This window comes from Passer domesticus, chromosome 11, assembly GCF_036417665.1.
Source record: "Passer domesticus isolate bPasDom1 chromosome 11, bPasDom1.hap1, whole genome shotgun sequence".
NCBI classification, from domain to species: domain Eukaryota; kingdom Metazoa; phylum Chordata; class Aves; order Passeriformes; family Passeridae; genus Passer; species Passer domesticus.
The window spans coordinates 12,058,668-12,082,681 of record NC_087484.1 but is presented as its reverse complement, the minus strand read 5'-3'; the positions used below and the strand labels follow the sequence as shown (position 1 = coordinate 12,082,681).

The 24,014-nt window shown below is 51.6% G+C and overlaps 2 protein-coding genes across 12 annotated transcripts in view; both read left to right on the top strand.

Annotated features, from left to right (window-relative positions):
• Positions 1-4,440, top strand: part of ACAP2 (ArfGAP with coiled-coil, ankyrin repeat and PH domains 2) — a 62,919-nt gene extending 58,479 nt beyond the window's left edge. For all 9 annotated transcript variants that reach the window (XR_010346255.1, XM_064385726.1, XM_064385719.1 and 6 more), the window contains one exon: positions 15-4,440. Coding sequence is in view for 8 of the 9 variants with exons in the window: in XM_064385726.1 (XP_064241796.1) it covers positions 15-118 (104 nt within the window). In the remaining variant the exon portion in view is untranslated. The remainder of the gene's footprint in view (positions 1-14) is intronic.
• A 135-nt stretch (positions 4,441-4,575) lies between these two features.
• XXYLT1 (xyloside xylosyltransferase 1) overlaps positions 4,576-24,014 on the top strand; it is a 32,433-nt gene continuing 12,994 nt past the window's right edge. Inside the window, exons 1-3 of one of the 3 annotated variants that reach the window (XM_064385716.1) lie at positions 4,576-4,988; positions 10,445-10,592; positions 23,743-23,875. In XM_064385716.1, the coding sequence (XP_064241786.1) occupies positions 4,593-4,988; positions 10,445-10,592; positions 23,743-23,875 (677 nt within the window). In that variant the 5' untranslated portion in view covers positions 4,576-4,592. Of the gene's footprint in view, positions 4,989-6,280; positions 6,304-7,183; positions 8,123-10,444; positions 10,593-23,742; positions 23,876-24,014 lie in introns of those variants that run through there. The other 2 variants (XM_064385718.1, XM_064385717.1) reach the window with 2 other exon arrangements.

The following is a 24,014-nucleotide window of genomic DNA, read 5'->3' as shown; positions in this document are numbered from 1 at the left end:
TCTTTTCTACCTAGGAGATGAAATTTATCAGGACATTTTTCGTGACTTTTCTCAAATGGCATCAAATAATCCAGAGAAGTTAAATCGCTTCCAGCAGTCAGATTCCCACAAGTCCTAAGTGTCAAGAAGGAAAAGAACCTGAAGCTTATAGTGCAAGTCTTTTTTTACTATAACAGAATGAATTGTATGCATTTTGTTAGATAGTTTGGATAAAATGACCACTCCAATGTAGCTTTAGATTGTGGTAGCTGGGGAAGTGTATGAGTTGGTTTATGTTCTCCAGTACATATACCTCAGCAGCTGAAGATGTTTCAAGCCCTGAGTCCCTGCTGGCTGAGTGCAAAGCAGCCCCTGCTGCACGGCCAGCGTTGGCAGCTCACCCTCGGGGCTGCAGGGGCTCACAGCAGCTTTGCTACCCAGGGTCACCCGCTGGCATCTGTCCCCCTGCTGCCATAAAGAATGTGCCTCTGACAAGAAGGTCTGGGTTGCATTTTCTGGGACTGTTTGAAGGGAATTTGGGCAATGATTTCTGAGTTGTCCTTCCATTTTTGGGACTGCAGCTCAACAGATTCTCTTGTTCCTGCGGTGACTCTGGTTAGAGGTAGGCTGTCCTCTTTTGCAAGCTCTTTCACAGTGGAAGCTCAAGCACCAGGCTGGCCTTTTTGCTGGTGACTGCAGGTCGGTCACAAAGGGATATATCCTGGGGACCAAATTCCTAAGAGCAGTCCATTTTCCTTTTTTTTTTTCCTTTTCATCTTAAATTAAACTTTCAGTGCAGCAAGTATCCTTCTAAATGAGCATGTGGAACCTTTCATGAAAAATAAACTGAATCCTTTTGGACATGATGTGGGGTTTGTTTGTAGTATTTTGACTTGAAAACTTGAAATTTGAGACACGAAAGTAAATACTGAGCCAACAAAGTTTGTGTAGAATAGTTGTACAAAGGCTATTTCTACTTTTTGCTGTTCTCACTACAAGCCCTAGGCTTGTATAAGTCTCATGTCTTGTAGCCACTCTCAGTTTAGGGCAGTCAATCCCTTCTATCAGGAAACAGTAGCCCTTGTATAATTTGCAATTATGTGTATGTTTATGTGTTGTCTAAATTAAGGTGAGCACAGGAAAAACTAGAATTTCAGTGCACATTTCTGTCAGGTAATGAATGAGCACAGTCTCCAACTGTGTTGTGAGGGCAGCAAGACAATTTGCTTTATGTAATGGTGAGCTCCACTCTGCCCTTGTGCATGTATAAATGGTGTCTCTAGATATATGCTTATATATCAGGTTATTTATACCTAGATAATAATCCTTCTAAACCTCAAACCAGCACATGCAATTCTTTATCATCTATTTGTCTACCCTATGGAGACAGCTTAAGCAGAGTTTTTAGGCGACATAGTATCAATGTGAGTTTTCAGTAATCCTAATAGCTGTGGCATTGTTAACCTGCTGTTTAAGTGTATTTAGGAAATGAATTGACTTTTCTCTGTGAAAAGACAAGCAAAACTTGGATAAAACAAATTGACATCTGTAAACTATGGTAAAGTTAAACTCTCTGGCATGTTAAGTTTTAAGAAGGTATTTCAAACATTTATAATTTTGCATCAAATGTAATAGTCTGCATATTATTATTGCTACAAAATTAGTAGTGTTGTAGAATTGTCCAGTGGATTTTATTTCCAAGCAGAATAATCTTACAAGACAGTTCTTGCTTTGTATGTGGTCTAATTATGGTAGGAAAAGCAGATTCTGCCCATTTAAAGTGCACATTTAGTCTGAATAATAAGAAACTTAAGGATATCACCTGTAAGCAGTAATTTTTATTAAGTTGGTTTTTAAATAGCTGCCTATGAAATGATAATATACTTCCTAATCAGCAGCATTTACCAGCAAATGGGTGTTTTAGTAGATGTTAGTGAAAGAAAGATTCCTGGAGTACAGATGGGACAATGTAATATATGAGTGCATAATATACACCTTAGACATAGGTTTTTCTAAATGTTTGTCTTTCCCAGCCTGGCTGGCAGGCAGTGTGGTTGGCTGGAATGTAAAGCTGCCTAAAGCTTAGTGGTATAATTGCTGTTTCAGTCCAGGCTGCTGGAGAACAGCTCTGAGAGACTTAGTTCAAATCTTCACTGGTGATTTCCTCCCTTGACACAAATCTCTGTGACAAATTCTGCAGGATGATTTCTCTAGACTAAGAAGTTGCTTCCCTGGAGCTCTACATGTCCATGTGTTGTGTTCCTGACTCTCATCTGTCTGGGAAGCAGTATCAGCCTGTCTGTGCTGAAGGATGAATCCCACCTGACTGACGGGTGGTGTGACTTGTCAGGAGCACTGGACTTCCAATGGCTTAGGGAGTACGAGTGTCACTTGTGGTCCTCAGCCTTGTTCCCCTGTCCTTTTGGGTATGGTAGGATGTCCAGTATAAACTGCACTCAGTTAAAGCCTTTTTCAGGTCAGGTGCAATGGTAACGTGTTGCTTATCAGCAGAAATGAATGTACTATTAAGTTTGATGGCTCAGTCTCACCAGGCTCTGGCAGGCCCCTCTGTGGCACGCAGGACTCAGCCCTCAGTAGTGTGATTATCACCACAGCTCTGGAGATCTGGATTCCATATTGAGTTTTGATTCATATTAATATTCTGCTCAGTAATATTAGGAAACTTCCATCTCTATTGCAAGGGAAGTCTGAGTGGAATAGTAGACAGTAAGGTTCCATTGTGGGTTAATATCTTGTACTTTGTACCAGGAAATGGAAAGATTCAATTCCAGTGCATGTTTGTCTTTAGGTATGAAATACAGTAGTGAGGGACAAAGCAGAAGATTCCTAACACATTTTAAAACCATCATTCACATGGATTTTTAGTAATTTTCTGTATTAGATAGCCAATTGAAGTATAGTATAATATCTTTCCTATTTATAGATCATGTGTTCCAAAAGTCTCTTGGAACTCAGTTTACATTCTAATGCATCTTGATTTCAGCCATGTAATGGATGTCCATTGCATGTTGATTAAAATAGTGTCTGTGGTGGCTCGTTAGTGATATCAATTGTTTTGACGGTTCATAAGGTTTCATGTTTTATGTCAGTAGCAGTACAGTGCATATAAACTTAAATTTCTGAATGATCATATTGAATTATGCCACTACCTGTACTAGACAGTTGGAATTTGTTCACAAGAATTTGGGTGAAGGTGAATTTGGATTGTAGAGGTATTTCTTTGCTTTCACAAACAGCCCACATTGCAATCGGATGGATGTGTGTTCCAGGTGCTCATTAGTACATTGTGGACTTCAGCCTCTCTGCCCGTTAGGACCTGATCCGGGAAGTCACTGATATCAGTGGCAGCACTGGTTTTGGAGATTCTGGATTGTACCATTCGTGGCTTTTAATGTTACAGTGCTAAAGGATCCTGTATTAATACTGCATTTTTCACTCTGTGGGGTTTTATATTTTACATGTTTGTATACTGAACTGAAATAGTTTTAGAAAATGCAACCAGACCTTCCAACTGCTGTCAGCAAATCCCTGTACAAGAGGAAGTTTCTCCTGTTTTGCATTATGACATCAGTACACATTTGTTGTCCAAATTACTAGGTCTCCTGGATAGAGCATAACCTTTGTAGCACTAAACTAAAAAGGTGAGAACTAGAACAAGTGGAGGGTTGATGTCATGTTTCCAGGACTTCGGTGCTTCTCTGCAGCCATCTGTTTTAAATTGTGAATGTTACCTCTGCTGCTTCATCTTGAGAATCTCAAATAACACAGTGACTATGAAACAACCCTTTGATGAAACTGCAAATAATAATATGTAAGTACAAAGGACATGATATTTTTACAGTGTCAAAAGGACTTAGCTGATTATTCTGATTCTTCAATACACAAAGTATTTTGAGAATCCATTTTTCAGGCTACAATCTGCCCCATTCATTATGGACACTTTTTCCCAAGTTGGAGTTTATGGCTTGTGCATTCTGACAGCCAACATGCCTTGCTCCCGTGCTTACACAAAGGCACAGTTTTAAAACAGGGACAACTCTGGAGAGGCACTACTGGGGAAAAGGATGAGTGTACCACTTTGGTATATACCCTTCCATATGCTTGCTTTATCTTTCTGCATACACTATTTTCTTGTTTCTCTTCCCATGGAAGGAGATGACAGAGGAGGAAATATTCCACTCACTTTTCTGTTAGGAGCCTAAGTTTCCATGTTTTAACAGAAATCGCCATGAAATCATCCTCAAGCATAGACGTTACTTTCCCCGAAGTAATGAACTTTTTTTTTTTCCTCCGCGCGTTCCTCTGTACTCGGTGTTTTTTAAGCATTCCAGCGGCAAAATGTAAAAAAACCCCTTCCCCCCTTGAGCTGTAATTGTACAGACTGTATACTCCGCCCTCCTTCGCGTTATGTACGGCTGTAGACTTTGTATCTAAAACTTGGCTGTGGTGTGTGTAGTGTGTCATTGCCCGGGGCGGTGCCGAGGCCGGGGCGGTGCCAGGGCCGGGCCCGGGGCGGTGTTCGGGGCGGTGCCGGGCCCGGGGCGGTGCTCGGGGCGGTGCCGGGGCGGTGCTCGGGGCGGTGCCGCCCCGCCATGGCGGCGCTGCGGGGCTCGGCGCGCCGGGGCTGCCCGCGCTGCCCGCAGCCCGCGGCCCTGGCGGCCGCCGCGGCCCTGGCCGTCTGCGCCTTCTACTACCTGGGCGGCGGCGGCGAGACCTTCTCCAGCGCCACCCGCCGCCTGCGCGCCACGCCGCCCGCCCCGGCCGGCGCGGGGCCACGCGGGCTGCACCTCCTGTTCATGTTCACCAAGGCGGAGCGCAACCCCGCGCTCCGCGACAAGGCGCAGGCGGCGCTGCGCTCGCTGCTGCGGCACGGCCGCCTCGCCGCCGCCGATGTGCTGCACCTCCACCTCGTCACCGAGGGCGCCAGCCGCGACATCGGCCTGGGGCTGCTGCGGGACCTGCTGCGCGGCGCCGCCTTCCGCCACCAGGTGCGCGGGGCCGAGGGGGAGCGGGGCCTGCCGCGGCGTCCGTGTGATCTTCCCGGGACCTGGGAACGGCGGGAAGGAGCCCCCTCCGCTGGCGGCCCTGTGGCGGCTCCCGGCAGGGCGGTTCGCGCCCTCTCCCTGCTGGGGGAGCTCCCACTGCTCTCTCGGGAGTCCTGAGGGGCTTGTTCCGTGTCCCCACCGCTGCTGCCTGCGGGGAGGTGTCCTGCTCAGCCCCGCGATTCTCAGCTGGGACTGGGCAGCAGCGGGGCCTGGGAGCACCTCCGGCCTGTGCTGGAGAGGAGCAGTTGCTCCAAGCAGTGCTGCTCTCCTGCAGGCCCTGTTGCTCCTGTTTTCAGCATCTCGGCACAAAGACCACGTGAGCTTGTATCTCGATGGGTTCTCGATCAGGAGAGAAGGTTGGCCTGCTGCTGGTGGCTCTGGAGAGCCTGCAGGGGCTGGAGTGCATCCACGTGCAAATGTTCCTGCTTCCAGGGAAATGGTTCTGCCTCCCAAATCCACAGCCAGTGTAGTTTATGCAAGGTCAGGCTTTCCTTTGCATTAAACGAGTGTCTGAAAACTGGAGAGGTGCTAAGAGATTCCAGGTAACCTGATTCTTCTGTCCTGAGGTGCTGCTGCAGAGCCTTGCTAGGAAGTGTCCTCTAGTCCTGCTGGAACTTTTATTGCTCATAAGTCCTGTATTTCATATTAGCTGAATTCTGCCAAGATGAAGCTAGGAGTATGATCTTAACATTTTTCACACAGACACTTTCCTGGTCAATAATTCCACCACTGATTTTCTTTAAACAAATCCTTTTCTAGTGCTGGCCCTCAGTCAGGTCATGCACCCATGGTGGGAGACCCACACTATGCAGCAGTGCTCGGCTGTCTGGAGGGTGTGCACGGCTCCCTCAGGAGGATTCTTGCTCTCCACAGCAGCATGGACTGACTGCCCCATGATGGTGCAGTGCTGATGCTGTGCAACAGCCCAACCCAGGTTTGTGGTATTGTGTCCCCTGGAGTGGGAGGACCCCCAGGCCACTATGGTGTGCACATCCCTTGCAGTCACCCCTTTGTGTGGGTGGCTGCCTTACTGCCATCTGCCCCTCTGGGAAACTTCTCAGCAGGCACCCTTGCCAGCCTCACTTCTCCAGAGCAACTGGAGTTGCAGCTGGAGGTGTGATTTGTCTGTTGTGGATTGGCCCCTGTCTGTAGGTGCCTGTGGGGTCACAGTGAAGCCTGGCTCATGGCTGGGTGAGTATGTCTGGCACCAGAACTGGTCTCCTGGGTTTAAGCAGGGAGCGTGATCTGGAGGCCTCAGGTGAGGTCTCACTGAAATCAGCTCAGTGGGACATCTGCTTCTCTTTTCTGGCAGAGCCTGATGTACCCTGGTTTCACTGGCTAGCCTATGGTTGCCAGTGTGTTTTGGACCAGTCCATTTCTCTGCTTTTAGGTACAGAGAAGAGGCTGTTCTACTTCTCAAGCATGAAGCTTTGTCCTAATCCTGTGCCAGTTTCTGTAACGCCAGCAGGTGACAGCACCTCTTTATTCTTGTTGTAGCCTACCACATTCCTCTTCTTTACCAGCAGGAAACATGCCTAGCTAGGACTTCTGGTGCTCCTGCTAAAATGTTGAAAGTGATTGATCCTGATGCTCAGCTAGCTCCAGCAGTAACCCATCTCTATCCTGAGACCTCTCATTTCCTGCTCCTCGTGGTGTGTGCAGAACACTCTCCTGTTCTTATGCTGTTTTCCTAGCACAGGCCCAGATATAAGGCTTGATAAAGTGCTCAGGGGGCAGCTGGAGCCACTAAGGCCAGACTGATAAAACGCCCTGAACTTCACCTTTTCTTCATGAGGAACTGATTCAGGCCCAGCGTTTGGAGCTGCCCTTGCCCCCCCCTCATCCTAGCAAAGCTGGGATCAGTTGTCTCCTCTGTTAGAGTGAAGCCCAGAGTCAGACATGGATCGTAACCTTTGAGGGAGGGTGTGGGCTGCTTTTCTCTCTCCCTAGGCAGATTCAGCCCTTCCAAAGTCTCCTGCAGACGGAAGCAGCCGGCTGCAGCCCGGGGACAGTGTGCAGAGAGAGGGCAGAGGGGCGGTGGGGGGCAGGCGGTGGGTGTGTGGGAGCGGCTCAGGCGCCGGACCCTCCCGGCAGGGCAGGGCAGGGCAGGGCAGGGCTGTCCGGGCGTGGGCAGTCGCTGCGCGGCGTCTCCGCTGCCGCTGGCCGTGCAGATGCGGCCCAGATGTGGCCCAGATGTGCAGCGGAGCGCGGCCGGGCGGCAGAGGGAGCTGGTGCTCCGCCTGTGCGGCCGGCCGGCGGAGCAAGGGCCCGGCCCGCGGGCTCTTACCGGGGCTCTGTGACAGCGCACACGGGGATCTCTGCCGCCTCTCCCGACCCCCGGCCAGCGGGAGGTGCCCGGCAGCGAGCCTGGGCCAGCCCCGGCCGGCACTGTGCTTACACAGAGCACCAGCTCGCCCCGGTCTCTGCCACTCCCGGCTGTGTGCTCTGACTCCTTGTGCGATTCCTGTCTCTTACTGGTTCCATTTCCCTGCCGTAACAACACGAACTACACGTTCGGTTCTCTGCCCATCGTGGTTTCCTGCTCAGATGTAACTGGGCTGCCATCCCACCGTGCTTACTGAGACCTGTGAGGATGAGCAACGTGGGAAGGAGGGAAAGTTAAAGGAAAAAGAAATGCAGCTTGTTTTTTCCTAGTGAATCAGTAGAAAGAGTCTTTCATCAGTGTGGGATGTGTGTTTATAAAACTGTGCTTGCACAGGAAACCCCTAGAACTTTTCTTAATGCCCTCAGCAAACGTGGTCGGATTTAGCTACAGGGATTTACTAAGAGCTGTTACACAAATAAATAACGAAGTACAAAATTAGCAGCAGATCAACAAGCTGTGCTAAAGTCAGCAATGAGGAGGGAAGAAGTCTTCACAGTCCCCGAGCCTGGCCTGTGGCTACAGGAGCAAAATTCAGCTGCTCAGGAGATTGCTTTGCAGAAGGACAAAATACATGTTTTTCCTGTTTTCTTTGGCAGGAGTGGAAAGGCAGATGATGCTGTGTCTGGAGTTTCAGGAGTATTTCTCCTATAAATTTTGTCCACTGGTGCTTGGCAGTGTGCTCACTTCAGAGGTGACTGGAATTGGTTTGACATTTTCCCCTCTTTTCTATGTACTGTACACACCTCAGGCTGCCTTTGCTGGATGCACAAGGGTGCTTGCAGGTGCTGTATTTCTCTTCCATGCTTCTCCAGCCCAGCCAGACCCCAAAGCTGCCCCTGCCAAGCCTGGCTGGGAGCAGAGCGTTGCACATCCCCGTGCTGTGGTGCTCAGTTTCATGAACAGGCTGTCAGTGCCTTTGCACCTGGAGACTGGTGCTGGTTTGCTTGTTTGGTCACCTTTGGCTGCTGTCCTGCTCGGGTGGCCGCTGTCACAGCGATGGCACAACCACCACGCAGCTCGGCAGGGCCGGGGTGAGGCGCTGCCTGATGGTAACAGAGATTCCTCCCCTGCCGTGTCTTGGGGACTGTGCTGTGCTGCCCAAAGCCAGGTGTGGCCGCCGATGAGCTCTCCCAATGCGCTTTCCTGGAACGCATTGTTCTGTGTTTTTCCTGCTGTTCTGCTGCAGGCCTTGGCTCCGGGCCCAGCAGCCGGGCCAGCGGCACGCCGAGGGACGCGCTGGCCACACAGCCCGCGTGAGGGCTCCTGTGGCTGTGGCAAGGGCCAGGGACCAGCGTGGGTGTCAGGGTGCCCTCCCAGAAAGGGGCCATGGGGCCTCAGCTGTGCCTGTCCCCCAGCACTGCCCTGCCGTGGGCCCAGCCATGCTGGCCAGTGCCAGGACAGGCCCATCGCCTCAGCGTGTTCAGCGTACTGCAGGTGCCATGGGCACAGCCCTGCATCCAGCAAGCTCCACTCTGCTGTGAGAGCACATTGGTCTGAGCAATGGGTTCTGCAAAAAGCTGTGGATGGAAGATGTTCCAGACTGCTCACTGCCTCAATCTCTGCACCAGCTGAGCATCAGTGCAGCCCCTTGTACGCCCCATGGAGAGGATGGTCATTGCACCAGCCTCCAGAGCCACCTTCTCCTCTGAAGCATTTGACTTGGTTTAGGCTTTCTTTTCACTTAAAAACAAAAAATTAAAGCAAGTGCTCTATCCTGCGTGTTTTAGGTATGTAATGCAGGTCCTCTTGTTCTTAAGCAGATGACGTTTTAGTAGGGAAAAGAAGTGAAACTGTAGAACCATTGAAATAGTTTAGTGCGAAAGCAACCTACAAAGACTGTGGTTTGTGTTCCCTGCTCAAGGCGGGGCCAGCTTTGTGGAAGTGTCTTGGTATCCCTCAAACAAGTGCAATAGGTTCCCTTCTACAAAATTCAAGTACTGCTGCAAAGTCACGTCCCCGCTGTACTTTAGTTCCAGCAGGGCTTTTTCTGCTTTCCCTGACCTGAAGAAGGCAGCACGACCCCAAGTCTCCACACTCAAGTTCCTGCACTCCCCCTTATCTGTACCAGGGTCATGTCCCTCATCTCTCTTAATTATCCTGAAAATCCCTCTCATTATCTTGTGTGATTCAGTGACCTGTATCCTTCTGTGGGTATAACGAGCTGCATGAAAGTTCCTGTTCATTGGACTTTGACCAAAATAAATTATGAGCTTGTAAAATGTCAGTAGCTGGCAAGGTGCATTTGGGGTTGCTCCTGTTTCTGGGACACAGCCACAGCTGGCACAGGCATGCCAGGGCCCGTGCTGCTGCATGGGCTCCTGCAGGGCTGAGGGATGCAGAGCAGTGCTGGCTGAGCACCAGCAAAACTCCAGCACAGACAGGCTGAGATCCATCTACAGAAGTTGCTCTGCATTGCTGTAGCTCCTGAAGTTTGGATTTTCATCCGCGTGCTGCAGCCTGTCCTCCCTTTCCCCCTGCAGAGCTTGCCTCCATGCCAGGCTGAGGAGCAGCAAATCTGGGCTGCATCCCTGGCCCTGTCACAGCCTGCTTCTGTAGGAGGGAGCAAGCCTTGGTCCTCAGGGCAACTGATGTGCTCTGGCTTGGCTCTGAACAGCAGCACAGCAGAGCCTGGAGCTAGCTGTTGCCTCTTCTGATGGACTCCATATGGGAGACCAGATATGTGCTTGCATCAGGCACTGGGAGCAGACCAGAGAACAGCCCAGAGCATGGAACACACTTGGTTGTGTGAGGGGATTCAAGTCTCTGCCCACCTTACAGTTACAAAATGGCTGTAAATGTCCTTCTTTCCCTGCACTGGACCAGTTCTTGCATCAAGAGGATGTGCAGGGGCCAGGGCAGGCAGGCCCCTTTGTGCAGCTGCAGTGCCTGCAGCACTGTTTGTGCTTTACCAAGCTCCCCCTCACCCCACGCTCGTGGGGGCTGGGCAAAGGCTGCTGGAGCTGGGCCTGTCCCCAGGAGCAGCACTGAGTGGTGTTTTTGGTGTCTCTGCCAGGTAATCGTCCATGACGTGAATGAGCTGACAGAAAAGCTGTTTCCCATCGTTGAGGCCATGCAGAAACACTTCAGTGCTGGATCGGGGACCTACTACAGCGACTCCATCTTCTTCCTGTCAGTTGCAATGCATCGCATCATGCCCAAAGGTAGGTCTCTGCTGTGCTGCCTCCAGAACACAGGCTCTCTTCTGCACAGAGATGTTATCCGTCTCTGTTTGAAATAGAGTTAGTTTGAGGTGCTATTTGAAATACAAAGTTAATAAACTTTTGGGATGGACTCCTAGGATTCTGCTCCTTTCTGCCGAGTGATGGATTTACCAGTCCAAGACCTCATCCAGGTCTCCACTGGCATGAGTGACAGGAGGCAGCTTCCTTGGCATCTGGATCCTCTGCCCAGCTCTAATACTCCCTCCAGACTTCCTACCATGGATTTCAGGTGCACTGTTGCTGAGATGTGAGCAGATGCACCTCCCCTGGGCCCCTGCTGGGTCCTGTCCCAGTTTGGCTCTCCTTAGGAGCTCCAAGCTCTGCTCTGCTTCATGAGACTTCCTCTGTCCTTTGTGGACTTGCCCCTGTCCTCGTGGCATGGCCTTCTGACAGTAGCTCATTAAACAGTGGGACCCTGAAGGTCCCATCCAAGCTCACTGATCATTACCCTGTGGGCTCCAGCAAATGTGCTCTACATGGCTCTCCCCCAGACTTGGGTAATTCTGTGTCTGTCTGGTGCTGTCTGCACTGCGAACACTTTGAAGTACACTGCATACAAATGATGGTATTAATGCTGGCTAATTCACTCCTCCTGATTCCCTACTCTGTCTTTACTGTGTGCTAAAGATATCCCTGTCGTGCTGCCTGCCAGCAAGAAGCTGCTCAGTCTGAAATGCCTTTTCTCAGTTCATCAGCCCTCATCTCTTGGAAAGCTTGTTTGCTCTCCCTCAGCCTGACAGGGCTTTCAATGGTCTGTTCGGGGCACAGGATGTTTAAAGAGGCATTTTTACAGTTTTGTGAGTTTAGTTTTTGTTTCAGAAGCTGCTAGTAAAGCTGATTTATATTTCCCTTGCAAGGGAGGTCAGGTTTGCTGTGCTGGGTGCCTGGTGATTTATGGGGCTGGCAGGGCTCACTGGCCTCCTCCCCGTGCAGCCAGCACTGCACGAGAGGCACCAGGAAAGGCTGCAGCTCTGCTGCCCACTGGCTGCCTTGCAGGTGATGTGGGAATGGCCCTGGGCTCTTGCTGCCCTCCTGACTCTGACAAGCAGTATCCACTGGTCTGAAGAAGCCCCTTTGCTAAGTTTGAGGAGAAAGGACCAAACTCTCTTTTTCAGGCAGTATTACCATTTTTTCTTTGCCATTTCTTCTGCCTTGTATGCTGTGTTCTGCCCTGAGTGCTGTGTCTTTTTGTGCACCTCTCCAAGCACATCTGGCTCCATAGCATTAGCACCAATTTTTTGTGGAATCCAGATTTGATTGGAAGCTTGAACATCCTCTAGCAACAATGAAGCCCCTGATCTGAATATTAAACTCTCTGGTGTGTTCATTTGCATTTACATTAATCAGTCTATAGGGTTTTTTTCAGTGGCAAGCGACCTTTGTACTAAAATTGCCTGGCTTTAGTTTACCAAATATATCATTTTTTGAAGAGAGTCATTTCCACAGTATCATGATTTAATTATTTGTTTGGAATCTATGGATTGTGGTGGGGCATTGACTTTGCAGGCCAGTGGCACTGAAAACTGAACAACAGGTTTTTTGTTTTGTTTTATTTAGGGACTTTTGTGGGACATGTGCTGGCTGGCTGCACATTGCACTGAGGTTAAATGGGGTTTGCCACTCAGCTGCTCTGTCGTTTACTGTTGCTTGGGATCTTTGCCCAAAAAACTTCACATCTAAAACCTGCAGCTGCCAAGTTAATAATATAACAGCTTCTTAGCTGGTGTAAATCATGGAACACTCTTGCCTTAAATGTCTTACATCAGTGGAGTTAATCTGATTTAAACCAGCTGGGGAGTTGGTATGCAGCACACAGAAGTGCAGACTGCATAACTCTTGTCTGTGCTCGAGGCTCATAAATCCCATTTTAATGTGGTGTGGCCAGGCCCGGGGAGCTGGAGCAGTGCTTGATCCTTCAGAATGGTTCTGCAAGGGGGAAGTGAGGGGGAAGTTACACAGAGAGAACAAGGTTCAGGCTTAGAAGGAGCTGCCAGGATGAGGACAATGCCAGCATGAAATGGTCGCAGAGCAGTGCAAAGAGGAGAAGGGAGAACAAGGACCCAGACCTTTTCACTTTCCTTTGCATCCAGAGGGGACCTCTTCCTTCCTGACTGGCTTTGATCCCTCTGTCACTTGTCATTTTACCTGTGTAAATCAGGCGGCCCAGCAAGCTTTTTATCACCCTTCTATGGGTACATGAAGGAGTAATGTCTGGGCAGGTCTGTCTGGCAGGCAGGGTCTGGGGACAGACTCCTGGTGCCACAAGTGAGGGGAGGAGGAGTTGAGGTGACAGAAGAGCAGCCTGGGAAAGCTGTGAGCTCCCCAGGGAATTCTTGGCGCCCGTTGTTGGACCAAGGTAGTTTTCAGGAAAAATTTGTTTAACAAGTTTTCTTTCTAAGGAGCTGGTGGGCCAAGGGAGAGCCAGCAGCATCCAGCAGCTTGGGTAGAGCTTTGAAAACTGCCATTTGGTGTTCAGCTCCATTGGTGTAGCTGATGGTGCTGCAGCAGGATGGCCCTGTGGGAGAATAAGGAGCCGAGGGAAAATGAGACATGATACAGAAACAGCTTTGTGACTTATCTCTGCCAACTTAGACAGAGGAGTGGAGTCCCATTAGTTCAGGGGAGGCTCAGAAACCTGGCTGATGGTACCACGCTTCACATGGAGTGAGGGCATTTAGCAGAACCTGGCTGAAGGTGGTGTTTGACAAATTGGAGGTAGCAGAGTTTCCTGGCTGCTGTAAAGAGCCGGCTGTCTCCATGGGGAGTAGCAGCATCTCTGGGTGTGGTGATCTCCCTGGCAGCATGGGGGGGAGTTCTCAGGGTTTCTCTCTCACTGTCCAGCCCAGCCTGAAGGCAGAAGCTGTGATGAAGGGTGGGAAGGTGAGCACAAGCTGCAGAGGGCCCCTGGGCTCTGCAGAGTGTGAGGTTAGCCCCCATGCAGCATTCTGCATCTTCCAGGTGCTGAAGATGCTCCTGGGTACTTGCTGCCTGAAAACTCAGGAGCTTGTTCTGCTGGTGGTAGGGCTGTTCACAGGGGGCTTGGAGGGGAACTAAGCAGCAGTGGGAGAAGTGGGTAAGTCTCTGTGGGACTAAAGATGCAGAGCTATGAGGAAGGAGAACAGAGTAGAACTAATTGTTATGTATTAACCAAAATTTATGGCATACCAACATGGTCTATTGGTAAAAAATGAAAGAGGTTTAGAGAGGGCAGTGGCTTCTATGTGGGACAAGCCTGGCTGACTGGGACCCTCCAGTCTGGGAGGGGGCTGGCCAAGGGGGTTGTGGTGTGGGCCGTGAAACCACGAGCCATACAAGGCAGAAGTTTGTACAGGAACTGGGGGACATCAAAATTGGTGAGAAGGATGTTCAAAACACAGTGTGGTGGTCTGTAGAGCTCCCTTCTGCAGGATGCTGTAGGTGCTGGGCTGCCTCATGGATGAGGGAATCACAGCCAGCTGCTGTGTGCTGGACAGCAAGCCCCAGTGTGTCCTGGAGCTGCCAGCTGTGCAGGAGCCTGTCAGGAGGACACAGATGTGGGTGCTGGGGGGAAGCAGGGGTGGCTGCTGTGGGTGAATAAGCAGCACTGTGCCTGGGGAAGGGACTGCCAGCAGGGAGCTGTGCCTTTGGCTTCATAGTGGGTGTCCAGACAGCACCTGTGACACATCAGGATCCATGGGAAGTCCAGTGGTCTCCCTGGCTTCAGACTCCGAACGGGGCAATTTCTCCAGCTCATTATCAACAGCTGTACTGATTGTTAAGCACAGACCAGATTATAATGATGTTTGTCCAAGCAGCCTGATAACAACCAAGCCCCAGTCGCTTGGGGTTTGGTGCTGCTTGCAGCAGGATCCAGCTGCTGGCTCAGGCTTGGTCTCCCACGAAACTGATACCAGCCTTTGTCTGCTCTGGGATTACCAGCCCAGAGACAGAGGCCTCTGTGAACATCAGCTTATGCCTTTCCCACCAAGCAGTGCTGGAGGGAAGGCAAAGGCCAGCCAGGAGACGTGTTGGAGCAGGCACTGGGCTGTGCTGTGCTTTCTCAGGGCACTTTGCCTGTGCCAAGGCCAGGCACCTGGAGCACTCCTGCCTCTGGCTGTGGAGGTGGAGAGCCTGGGAGCTGGGGGAAGGGGTTAAGCACAGAGGTACCAGGAAAGCAGTCTGTGTACTGGAATAATGCCTCAACTACTGTCTTCTAGAACAGAAGGTTCTAGTGTCCTTCAGGAAAGGAATGCTATTCCACAGGCAGCATCCTGAACACATTGTTGATTGCTTTTGTAGGGATGTGTGCATGAGGATTCAGCGTTGCATCTGCACTGTTTGAATCCACAGCGTGGGATTGCCCAGGTCGGACTCTGTTTGCCTGTAGGGTGCCAGCTGCCTGAGTGTGGTGTGTCCCCTCAACAGCACCCGTGTGCAGAGCTGCACTGCACACATCCTGTGTCACACAGGGCATCAGAGGTCTCTGAGGTGGAGCCTGGCAGAGGGAGATCACTCCCCCTTTTTCCTCCTGTCAGCTGCAGAGCAGTTCCTGGTGCACAGGGCAGCTGCCCACAGAACTCAGCAAATCACTGTAATAATTGTAATAAGGGAGCATTTTGAAAGTGCGTCACTCCTGATCCTTTCCTGCTGGCTGAGCACTGCCAGCATTGCTGAGCCCACCACATCAGGGAATGCAGAGATGCAGCTGTTGGGAGAGGGCTGGGAGGAGAGTGCCCATGTCCAGATGCTTCAGGCTTGATTGTGTGCTACCATCAGGGAGATGTTGGGAAAAGGCACAGAAAATTTGGGTCTGTGGCAGTCATGGGAGTTGGCCCCACAGCCATGTCCTCCACACCACAGTTCCCAAGGGATGCTGCAGTAGCTGAAGGGTTTGCTTTCTGGCAAAAATGTTTCCATTTTTACAGGGATGGAGGGAGCATTAATAGTTTCTGATGTGCTCTCTTAACCTCCCTCCCTGCTTCATGGCACAAGCACGTGAAAAACAACCAGATTCCCTTCCCAGCCTGTCTCTGAGCTGCAACACTTATATCAGGTCCTGTGATGGGAAGAGAAGACGCTGGAGTGATCATTTTGCAAGCAATAGGGATAGCTGTGCCAGCCATTGTTCCTTGCTGGGGTGAGCCTGTTGTGCTGAGAGAGTTGTTTTCATGATGCTTTTCAGGAGCAGGCAACAGCAGACCTCTGAATAAGCCCACCCCAGGTAAACACTGGAGGCTGTGGCCTTGTAGAGGGGTCCACATCTGCTGAGAGGAGCTGCTAATCCCATCTGTGAGTAATGCCTGTGGACATGCCTGTCCTGGCAGGAGAGCTCCTTGGCCCCAGCCCTGGTGTGGAGGAGGCGCCAGGAAGGGCTGCTGTGATGAGGGGGACGTGGCTGCTGCTCAGCAAGTGCCTGGAAGTCTCCTGAGTGCTGCATCACAGCACAGACCCCTTCCCTGTGGCACTGCTGCCTCTGGGGCCGTCGTGGCCCACAGCCCCCGGGGGCAGTGTCACTTCTCATCATTTCCACTGCCTGCCCCTTGCCACAGTGTCACCATCGATTATTTTTGGATGTCCTAGATCTGTCAGGCCAGGGCTGGCTGCTCCCATGGAGCAGCAGGGTCTCATCACCTGGTGCTGTGGTGGGTGCTGCCCTCCTGTCTCCCCAGCCAGAGCAGCTGCCCCATTCCCAAAGGGTTGGAAGCTGCTGGGGGTCACCCAGTGTTGATGCCAGGGCTGCTTTCCCCCACAGTCTCTCCCTGCTCTGCCATAGCTCATTAGAGTTTAGCAGGAAGAAACAAGGACAAAATCTGCCTGCAGCCCTTTCCCCCAGTGTGTGCAGTTAACTGGGATCTGAGCCCAGAAAATTTATTTTCTTGTATCTCTTTTTGGTTTCCCTTTCCATCTCACCTGCTTGTTACTTTACAGCTTTCCATCCACTCTTTTGTAATTTATAGCAACCTGGAATCAAACCTTATTTTGTCTGATTAAAAGGTTTCCTGCTGCTCTTCCTCCAGCTCCAAAAAGTGTTTTCACACTCCTCCCCCAGCAGTAGCGTATATTAAATAAAAGGCAAACAGCATTTCCACCTCCATCCTGAAACCTATTGCATGTTTAGCAATGTTGCTGCTTTTGAATCCAGTTAAGAGCCAAGGTGTTGAGTACTGCTAAATATTAGTCCCTCAGACCTTGATGGATTACAAGGGGACACTTGGATGCACAGGAAAAATTAATTTCCTGGAACAAAACACATCCATCTCCTGCTGAGTCTTCCCCTTCCCTCTGGAGATGGCTGTAGGGTGTGGAGCAAGGCGATCAAAGTGATGCTGCTGTCAATACCTGGGAACATTGCTGCTGCTCCAGACCCCTGAGCTCACCCAGGTGCCTGCCCTGCGTGGGTGGTAGCAATGATTTGTCATCTATCTCTGGCAGACAGCCTAATTTTTTAATTAGCTGATAGGCTGATTAGCTGCTGTGCTGCAGCCACTGCTCTGCTCTGCTGGTGCCTAATCAGTGCTGCAGAATCCTGGTTAGCAGCCGGGCTGCTGGGGCACATGGCCCCTGCAGTCCCCGGAGCTCTGTGCAGGGAGGGAGCTGTTTGGTGGGGAGGAGGCTGCTGGGCTGTCCCGGGAGCAGAGGGGAGCCTTGGCTGCAGGGCAGACGGGAGGACCTGTGTTGAAGCTGGAAGGTAAGCTGCACTGCACCTTGGCAAGCTGTGCTGGTGCAGGGCTTTGTAGCATCATCTTCTCGTGGGAGGGTGGGCTCTGGAGCAGCACCATGTCCTGGGAAGGGGGACTGCAGCCCCCTCAGTGGCAGCAAGCTCTGAGCAGCGTGTCACACTTGCACGTTTGCCCCTGCCTTGGCTGCTTGCTCTGGGCGAGGCTCTCTGGTGTGCCGAGGTCAGCTGGGCAGGCAGCAGTGATTAATGCTGGGCACAGAGGGGAGGCTGTGTGTGGAGAAAACAAGGCCTGGCCGGGGGAGCACACAGCCAGAGAGGAAGCTGCTCACAGCCCTGCTGACAGCAGCAGGGAGAGCGGCCAGGGGCAGCTGCCAGTGCAGGGGGCGAGCCAAACCCAGGGAGCCTCCCGTGAAGGGCAGGATGGAGAACCCAGCATGTTTGTGTAGATAAACTGTGTGCCTCCACACTGGGCTTGTTGAGGTGCTGGCATCCCTGCCTGGCACTGCAGCTGTCCTCGTGGCCTGCTGCAGCTGAGGCTTTTGGGGACAGCTGGCTGCTGCTGCTGGGCACTACCTTCTGGGTTGCACAGGGACTTCTGGAGCCTGTCACCCACTCTGCATCCATGCTTGGCCATGGTGCTGGCTGTGGGAGTGGAGTTTTTCTTGGCCACACATCTCTCTGAGGCATGAGGGCGGAGGATTCTGGTTTCACAGCCAGCACAGGCAGCTTTGTGTTGCTCCTGCAGGCACACTGCCCGCTGGAGCTGGCGGCTGCTGCCCTGCTCCAGGAGGTTTATGGCCCAAGGCAGCCATCTGAAAGTCACTGCAGGTCCTTCACAGCTCCTTCTTCCCTTGGGATCTTGTCCTGTCATGATGGGGATAGCTAAAAAACCTGACTGAAAAAACCATTCCTCAAAGCAATTCACAGAGGTGGAGGGGCAGCTGTCCAGGTGTGCCTAGCATTTGTAGACCAGCAGATCAGAGATCCCCAGCCCTTCTGACTCCAGCTCAGAGAACTTTGGTTGCTTGGCTCTCTTCTTTCTAGTGGTCCAAGTCAAGTGGCAAAATGAACAGCCACCCCCTGGCCCTTCCCCACAGCCCACTGCAGCTCTGCAACACCCAGAGCTGCAGCCAGCAGGGGACACTCCTGTCACTTGGCTGCACTGTGTCACCCGTGGTGGCTGCAGCTGCTGCTGGCCCTGCAGAAGGTTCTCTGAGCTGTTCTGCCTTTATCAGCTCCCTGTCCCAGCCCTGTCCAGGCCACCACCCCACCCTGCCTCCTGTAGGATGGAGTGGGGTCTTGCCTCCCTTGTTGCAGGCTGGCAGGTGCTGGCTCCATGGACAAGGCAGAGTGCTGTGCCTGGGTCACACAGCTGGGGTGGCAATCCCAGCAGTGCCCTTGCTGATCGTCTCTGGTCCCAAAAGTCACTGCTGTGATGCAGAGGAGGTGTGGGGAGGTCAAGGTGCTCCCACCTGATGTGTGCCGAGTGCCACATTAACAGTTGGACTCGATGATCTTAAATGTCTTTTCCAGTCTAAATAATTTCATGATTCTGTGTTGGAGGAGTCTCTCCTCGTTGGCATGAAGCATCAGAATGCTTAAGTCCTTAAAAACAGGTTTGTTGAGAGAGGTGGAGGTGCCAGTGCAGAGGATGGTGGGAGCAGAGCCAAATTACCACCAGTTTTGGTGACAGGTGTTTGCCTCAGGAGTGTGTGTGAGATTTGGGCACAGTGCAGCCTGGTGGGGTGGTGTCCTATCCCCTCCTGGTATGCTACTGTTGCTTGCAGCATCTCCTCTGCCAGACCAGCTGCAGGCAGGATTTTTTTACTCTGAGGGGACTGAGCTTGTGCTAACATGGGCCTGTCAGTGGGCTGGAGAGTTACAGCACTTTCAGTATTTTGATTCTTGCTTATACTCTACATCTATTAAACCACTGCTCAATTATCAACAATACAGACTGCAATGTTTGCTGGACAGCTTCTGCCCTTTGTGCTGTGATGGCAGCTCTCCATTTCACTATTAAGTTCCTGGACACAGCTCTTCCCCTCTCCTCTGCCAGTGGTGGCATGCTGCTTCCCTGGATCTGGTGTGGTTTGTATGGAAGTGGAGGGTTTGGAGCCAAGGCCAGCACTTAGACCCAGACCTGCTCCTGCTGTCTGGGCTCAGCTTTGCCAGAGGAGTGACCCTTTCACAGAGAAAGTTGATGGGATGAGCTTAAATTACTTTGGCTGCAGAACAGCCTGTGCTGCTCTCAGCAGGCTCCTGCCTTTGCATCTCCTCTTCACCTGACCCATCGTCCATTGTCCTGTAGTTACAAACCCACTATTAACATTTCTTAGAGTCCATCCTCTCATCTCACGTTAGGATAAAATAGTCCTATTCTAGGGCAGGTTCAAGGCTGCCCATCCCTAGGCTGCTCTGAGCAATGGGAGCAGATCCTTAGGGCTGGAGGGGTAATAGCTGCTGCTGATGGCTTGCTGCATGACATCCCCAGAGCTCTGGCGAGGTCCACCAAAGCAGCTCACCTCCTCCCTGTGCCTCCTGCTGCCATTCATGATCCTGCCTGACATTCTGGGAAGAGCAATTTCATGGAGTCTTACAACGGTTTGGGTTGGAAGGGACCCTAAAGTTCATCTGTGTCCAGCCCCCCTGCCATGGACAGGTGTGTCACTTGGCAAATCAAATTGCTCATCTAGACCAAATTTGCTCCTAAGTGTCATTCCAGTGGTGGGGTGGCCTGGCCCACTGCATACCTCCTCTATCCCTGCAGTGCCCTGGGGCAGTTTTTGGGGTCCATGCTTCCCGGGAAGGGCTGTTAGACTTGCTGCAGAAGCTGCCTGCTACCACAGGGGCTCCTGGTGCCTTTCAGAGCATCCAGACAACCTGCTGTGCCCCCCAGTACACCAAAGGGCTGCCTGTCTGTGTGCTGTCATAGCCCCACTGGGTCCTGGCAGAGAATGTGGGGCAGCAGGGCACAGGGACATGACCCCTGCCTGCCTCTGCCCCCTCACTGGATGAGGTTGTGGGATAGCATCTCTGAACCTGGCCATTCGCCTCTGGGCAGGGCTGGGGGGAGGTTTTGAGCCAAGCCTGGAGCACAGCCCTGCTGTAGCTGCTGATACAAGGCTGCAGTAAAAGATTACAAGCTTTAAATGGGGCCAACCTGTGCTGTAAAGCTGTCACTGCTAATGGAGACCATCTCTGCTCCGAATGGCACAGCTCCCCTCTCCGTGCCGTGGCTGGAAGAGCTGGAGCTGAACAGAGTGGAGGGTTCTACACAGTATGGCAAAGTTAGAAAACTCCCTGCTGAGCAGAACACTCAGCCTTTTCCCACATTTCCAGCTGGATCCCTCTGAGCAGCTTGTGCCTGAGAGAGCACGCGATTCCTCCACCCCCACACGGCAGCCAGGACAAAGCGCTTGCTAGAAGGGCGAAAGAGCATGATACATCATAAATATTAGTGCCTGGCCCCTTGCCAGTCCCAGGCAGAGAAATCATCTCAGCCATTAATCTGTGCATGCAAGCTGCATCTGGCAAAGTGATGCTTAATGTCACCCATGCTCACTTATGTCTCGGTGTTGCAGTTCATGCTTGCTTTAACAAAAAAAAATTCAAAATTTCAAAAAAAAACAAAGCAAAAAAGTATTTGGTGCTTTCTGTGTCTAATTTCTTGGTGAGTATTTCCTGGGGGAAGCACAGGGCACAGCATGGACCAGTGTGCTGGGGTGAGCCAAACACGGGAAGCCTCATGAAGGGCAGGATGGAGAACCCAGGGTGTTTGTGTAAAATGAATTGCGTGTCTCCACGCTGGGCTCTGGTGGCACTGGCATCCCTGCCTGGCACTGCAGCTGTGCTCAGCTCAGCTCCCTGCTCAGCTGAGGCTTCTGGGACAGCTGGCAGGGCTACAGGGACCCTCCCAAGCCTTTCACCCACTGAGGTGCTGGGGCAGGCAGGGTTGGGACTGGCGCTTCCTCCAAGCTCAGCTTTCATTCTCCACTCTGATTAATTGCAGTTGGTGTTCAGCTGTAATTTTAGAGAACAATTGGATGACGTGGCTCACAGTTGATTTAATTGAAACCTGATGAGGCTGCTGTGTACCAGGGTGAGTGGTGCTGGGATGCCCCTGGGAATGCCATTCCCTCTTCCCAGTCTGTTGTAGGGCTCAGGCTCCCCACATTTATCTGGAGCTGAGCTTGTGCAAGGTCTTCTTGTCCTGGAGTTTTGTGACCAGTCTGGGTATTCTCAAATGTGGTAATGTTTTGGATTTGGGGGTTTGCCCCACTGTAGTTTGAGCCACTGGGGTGGTTGGGTGCATGTGGGATACTTGTCTTGTTCTTCACTGCAGAAATACACTGCTCTGCTGATTCATATGCTTGAGTTGCACTGGCCATTTTTGAGGCAGTTCAGAAGGCTGGGGGAAATTGCTTTCAGGTCAAGACCTGCTTTAGCCTGTGGTGATTTACTGTGCCTGGGGTTTAAATCTTTGCAAACAGAGGATTATGGTGATGGTAAATACTAGGTAGGCCTGAGGATTGCTGTACTGACAGCTGAAGGGAGCATGGCCTTTCCCTTTAGCAGATAGAGCATGATGGATGTTAAAAAAACAAATTGAGATACAGCCCAAGTTGTAGCTTAGACACTGTTTCTCCTTGATTTATATTTCTGCTTGGGTGCTTCACAGTGTAAGCAGTATATTTCTTGCTTAACCTCACAGGGCCTTTTTGCTCTTAAATGAGGGCAATGTGGTAGGTATGACCGATTGCCAAGAGACCCAGATTAGTGCAAGATCTGCAAAAACTTCAGAGCTGCTGTACAGCCCAGTGTCTGCTTGAAGCACAAACACCAAGCAATGAACACTTCTGAAAACGCAAAGCTGCACTCCTGTGCTGGGGGATAACTGCTGGTGCCTGGCTGCTCTCAGTGCCTCTGGTCTCTAGTGCCATGATGGCTTTGGGGGCTGAAAACAGAACCAGTGCCTCCTGCTCTCAGCAGCCAGGAGTAGCCAGCAGCCTGTCCTGAGCACAACAGGGTGAGGGGATGAGGAGCCATGGTGGCACTGCCCCAGCAGCACCAGCCTGATGGGAAGCCCTGCCTGTAGGCACAGCAGATGAAGGAGCAGAAGGTGGGGGCAGGCAGGGCTTGTCCTCCTGCCTGCAGGTACTGGGCAGGAGGAAGGATGAAGGCTTGGTTTGCTAATTGCTCTGGAAGTGGTGGTGACAGGCAGGTCTAGCCTGCAGGGAGCTGTAAGGGCACCTGTGCATGATGAGTGGGACCAAAACACATTGACACAGCCTTACAATCCAATTACTGCTGAGTGCTAAGCAACCTGGCCAATTTGCTCTTGGCTTTTATAACACATATAAATAGAGGGGGCATTATGTAATGCCATGGGGATGGCTCCACTCACAGTCCCTGAGAAGGGCTGAGCTGGCCTGGCCAGAAGATGACCATGGCTTTGCCTGTGGCTGGGAGATCCCATCTAATGACTTGATCTCTTGTGGTGTTTGCACTTGCTGCATTGTGCTTGGCCTGCTGCAATCCATGCAGCATCCCTACATCCACCTGGGATGAGCAGTCTTGTCAAGGCACATCTCCTGCACACTCTCCCAAGCAGCATCTCCATCTTTCAGTCTTTCTTGTGCTGCAGAGGAGACTGGGACAAATTTGGGCAGGGGCCTGACCATGTTAAGTACCTCACCCAGCCTTGAGAATGATGTCCTCCAGCCTTTCCTTGCTCTTATGTCTCACTGCAAGTGGAAGATGCTTCCATGTGTTTACAGCCCCCCTTGCCTTTGAGAGGGTACCACCAGCAGCAATAGTCTTCCAGGCTGCTGCAGATCACCAGCAGCTCTGTGCAGGCAGAGGGCTGTAATCTCTGTAATCTCTTCCTCAGGGAAGCCCGTGGCAAGCTGCTGGGAGCTGATGGGTTTGTGCAGGTGATACTGGAGGTGTCATGTGGTGAACTGATGCTGCCCATGATGGGAATTGCTTTGGTATGTGGGCCAGGGATGGATGCTGTCTGGGCTGGAGGTGGGAAACACTCATGGAGTTGGTAGCTGAAAATAAACATGGGATTTTGTGGGACTGGCACCACAGAAGCACTTCCAGAAAGGGAGAGAGGCTGGGTTGAAGCTACCTCTTGATTTTGTCAGTTATATGGAAAACCAGTCTTCTGGAAGGAAGGAGGCAGTGGATAGAAGCAGGGGGTCACCAGAAATTATTTCTGAAGTAAACACACCGTGGTAAATGCTTCATGATGGCTGAAGTTTGTTTGCTTCATGCGGAGGTTGCAGCTGGATTGCGTTTGCTCTGAGTTGCCCGTGGAGCAGACTGCACCAAATCCTCATTGGGCTCTGCTCCTCCAGTAGCTGGTGGTAATCAGGGGTTACACTTTTGTCTTATATTGCTGACTTTTCCTCTTTGTGCTTTCAGAAATAACACGGATCATCCAGGTAGACTTGGACCTGAAGTACAAGACCAACATCCGAGACCTGTTTGATGAGTTTGACAACTTCCCAGAGGGAGCAGTCATTGGGATTGCCAGGGAAATGCAACCAGTGTACAGGTACAGCCCCCTCCCCATGGGGAGCAGGGAGTGGGCAGCAGGTGGCTGGTGGCTTCTCTTCAACTCAGGTTGCTCTTTGGAAAAAGGCCTGGGGAGCAGTGGTCTCCCTGCTTTAATCCCTGCAGGGGAACTGAATCTG